This window comes from Sabethes cyaneus, chromosome 1, assembly GCF_943734655.1.
Source record: "Sabethes cyaneus chromosome 1, idSabCyanKW18_F2, whole genome shotgun sequence".
Lineage (NCBI taxonomy): Eukaryota > Metazoa > Arthropoda > Insecta > Diptera > Culicidae > Sabethes > Sabethes cyaneus.
The window spans coordinates 7,574,168-7,577,617 of NC_071353.1; the positions used below are offsets into that span (position 1 = coordinate 7,574,168).

General features: G+C 41.4%; 1 protein-coding gene across 1 annotated transcript; it reads left to right on the plus strand.

Moving 5' to 3' along the window:
- Positions 1-1,002: 1,002 nt before the first annotated feature.
- On the plus strand, positions 1,003-3,250 carry LOC128739272 (vesicular integral-membrane protein VIP36). The gene is made up of 5 exons (XM_053834754.1): positions 1,003-1,355; positions 1,414-1,529; positions 1,668-1,865; positions 1,940-2,102; positions 2,165-3,250. Exons 1-5 carry the CDS (start codon positions 1,208-1,210, stop codon positions 2,539-2,541), a joined length of 1,002 nt encoding a protein of 333 aa, XP_053690729.1. The 5' UTR covers positions 1,003-1,207; the 3' UTR covers positions 2,542-3,250.
- Positions 3,251-3,450: the final 200 nt, after the last annotated feature.

A 3,450-nucleotide genomic window follows, 5' to 3' on the forward strand; every position in this document is an offset into this window, starting at 1 on the left:
AGAAGAAGACCTACGATCACTCGGAGTTTTCGAACGGCGGGTGCAAAGAACCATCTTTGGTGGAGTGCTAGAGAACGGTATATGGAGGCGAAGAATGAACCACGAGCTCGCGCGTCTCTGCGGCGAACCATGTATTCAGAAAGTGGTTAAAGCTGGACGGATACGTTGGGCAGGACATGTTGCAAGAATGCCGGACAACTATCCTGCAAAAATGGTTTTCGCATCAAATCGGTTAGGAACAAGACGAAGAGGGGCACAGCGAGCGAGGTAGCAAGACCAGGTGGAGCGAGATTTGGCGAGCACTGGATGCCCGCGGAACTAGTGAGCAGCTGCCATGGACCGAAATAGATGAAGAAATTATACCACAGAGAACAGACTACCAGGTAATCGACAAAAAGTGTGTAAAAGGTTTTTATGTAATCTATGTGTAATCCTTTAATAGAGCACCCCTCGTGCAGTAAGTGGCAAACTAAATCTTGATGTCGCTGCCATCGCTGCTATGTAACTTCAGCACAAAGAAATATTGATAAAGGTACATGGATATCTTTTGATGCGTTTGGCAAACTATTTCTGGAGGGCGCCACCGAAAGATTTTACACACAAAAAATCGATTACTTCCTTCGAGCCTGTTAATCTGTTCTCTGTGATTATATTACGCAGGCCTTCTTGTAAGACGTTAGGCCAATTAAGTAAGTAAATAAGTAAGTATCTGCAAAAATGGCAAAAATTGATACGAAATAGTATCAAATGGTTCACATTCTGAGCTAGTTTCAACTACTTGAGAAGAAATAAATTTTAAACTATCAAATTTTTACTAAAAAGTTAAAATTCTCGTGAAATGGTTCAATATTACCAGTCATTACATCGATCACATCGAAAGACCCCTCGTAAGTCCAAGTTTGATCGATTCGACAAATTCACAAACCTTTCTCAATGTACAACGGCCATCAACGTCAAGCGATCTTTAATGTCAATTTATGATTTTTAATCGTGTATTTCCCGAATTCAATAATTTGACCAACTTCACAATAGAAGCAAAAAGTGTCCCTGCTGAAAAAGTGCGTTCTCATTTCGCGTATTTTCGTAGACTAGCCTTAGATCGAGTCGTGTTAGTTATATTATTAGCATTGTAGTTGCTATTCGACTTGATCCCTGCCTCCTAGGGATAATACGACTAGAAAGAAAAACCCGGCATAATTACGATAGAATGTTCCCTACCAGTGCAAATCTGTCGGTTGCTCTGAGCACCGGAATACTGCTTTTGCTAACTTTAGCCGTCCGCAACACCTACCAACAAGACTACGCAGCGAACGATTATTTAAAGCGAGAACATTCGCTAATAAAACCGTACCAAGGTAGGTTATCAACCATTGTGCAAAGACCACATAAAACTAATCTCAGTTTTTGCCCTAGGTTCCGGGATGACTATCCCGTATTGGGATTTTATCGGTTCCACATTTGTAACGGGTAGCTACATTCGGCTGACGCCGGATCAACAATCGAAAAGTGCTGCGATCTGGAATCAAGTGGTAGGTTGGCATGGCACACGTCACGCCTCTGATGAGCTGGAGAAACAGCTGTATTTATGTGTCGTTTTGGTTGAGTGATTAAGCCTATTTAGCGCATCAATTAACTGCTTTGTGTGTTGTCTATTCTTTGCTTTGCAGCCTTGTACTTCAATCAACTGGGAAGTACACCTGAACTTCAAAGTTCACGGTAAAGGGAAGGATTTGTACGGCGATGGAATGGCCATTTGGTACGCACACGATCGGCTGGAGCATGGTCCCGTGTTCGGTAGTAAGGATCACTTCCAAGGATTAGCAGTTATTCTGGACACCTACAGCAATCACAATGGACCGCATAATGTAAGAAGGGTTTTATTTGTTTATTGATTGGGAACAGGTTGATAACAGGTATTGTTCTCATTTGATTCACACAGCACCAGCATCCATACATCAGTGCGATGGTCAACAATGGTAGCTTGTCGTACGATCATGACCGCGATGGAACCCATACAGAACTGGCAGGATGTGAAGCCAAATTCCGAAATGTCGACTATGACACACTCATAAGTATCAGATACGAAAATGACGTTCTAACGGGTGAGAGTTAGTATATGCTTTTTTTATTCTAACTTACTTAGAATCCTGTTTTTTTTTTGCAGTATCTACTGATTTTGAAAACAAAAACACGTGGAAGCAATGCTTTCAAGTGGCCGGTATCAAACTCCCGACGGGCTATCACTTTGGTGTGTCAGCCACCACCGGCGATCTGTCGGACAATCACGATGTGCAGTCGTTGAAATTCTACGAGCTAGAGGCACCGGCACTGCTGGCAGAAGATCGCAGTAAAATTATCCCTTCGGCTGCCACGTTTGAGGCACCGCGTGACCACAAGGACGATCCCAAAAAGTCGGACTTCTCCAATCTAAAGTTATTCCTCCTTACTCTGCTGACGATGCTAATCGTGGTGGTACTGGTCATTATGGCTGTCGTGTTCTACCAAAAACACTTGGAAAATAAGCGAAAACGATTCTACTGAAAACCTGGGAGAAAAGCTTTAAAATACCAAATTTTGCATTTCCATTTTTGAACTGCTGTGTGTTAGCGATTGTTTGGTAATTTCTTCAAATCTACGCCAAAAGTAAAAAGTGTTTTCCAGCGTCTTTTAGGAGAAACAGTTTTGGAACCGCAGAGATGTTTGTATTTTACTTAATGGTCTAGCGAACTAATTTAAGAACCGGGGTTGACACAAATTGATTTCAGCAGAGCGCCCCGGCAGCTTGTGGTGGAAATTTATCGGTACTTTGGCAGGGGACGCAGCACTGTATTCAAATTATTACCTCCTATCGATAATTGTTGGAAAGAGTAGTTTTTAAGTATCCTAGTCCAAGGGTGTGCAAAGCCAATGAAAACCCAGTGAGGTAAGCTGTTGGTTTCCGTTCCGTTGCTTTTCCTATGTGCTCAATTCCAAGTTGTTTTGCCTCAATTAAAGTAAGAGCGTTGTCGTTGACAAGCAAAAATCCTAAGAAATAATTAATCTAACAGCAGAAAAACAAAATTGACCATCACAAAGCGGCTCGCGAAAAAGTCGTAAAATCGAATAGACGAGTAAGTGTTTCGCTTTGATGAATGTATGGACAAAATAAACAGGAAATGTGTTTGATATTAAAATTGGTTTTCATTTGTGGGTATTGAGTCACTTCTAACTCAGTTATTATAGATTATTCGTTTAAACGTCTTTAGGTCAGTACTCAGTAGTTATAACAACACCTACTCGACTGTAACTCCAGCGGTTTGAAGGATCTCAGCTTTACAAGAGGACTAGGGTTTTGTACCTACGGTTGTCACACAATGTTGGAAATAAAATATTTAGTATCAAGAGAAGATCAGTTACTATAATTGAATATAGGGAACAAACCGGATCGGCAAATTTACGTGAGAATCATTT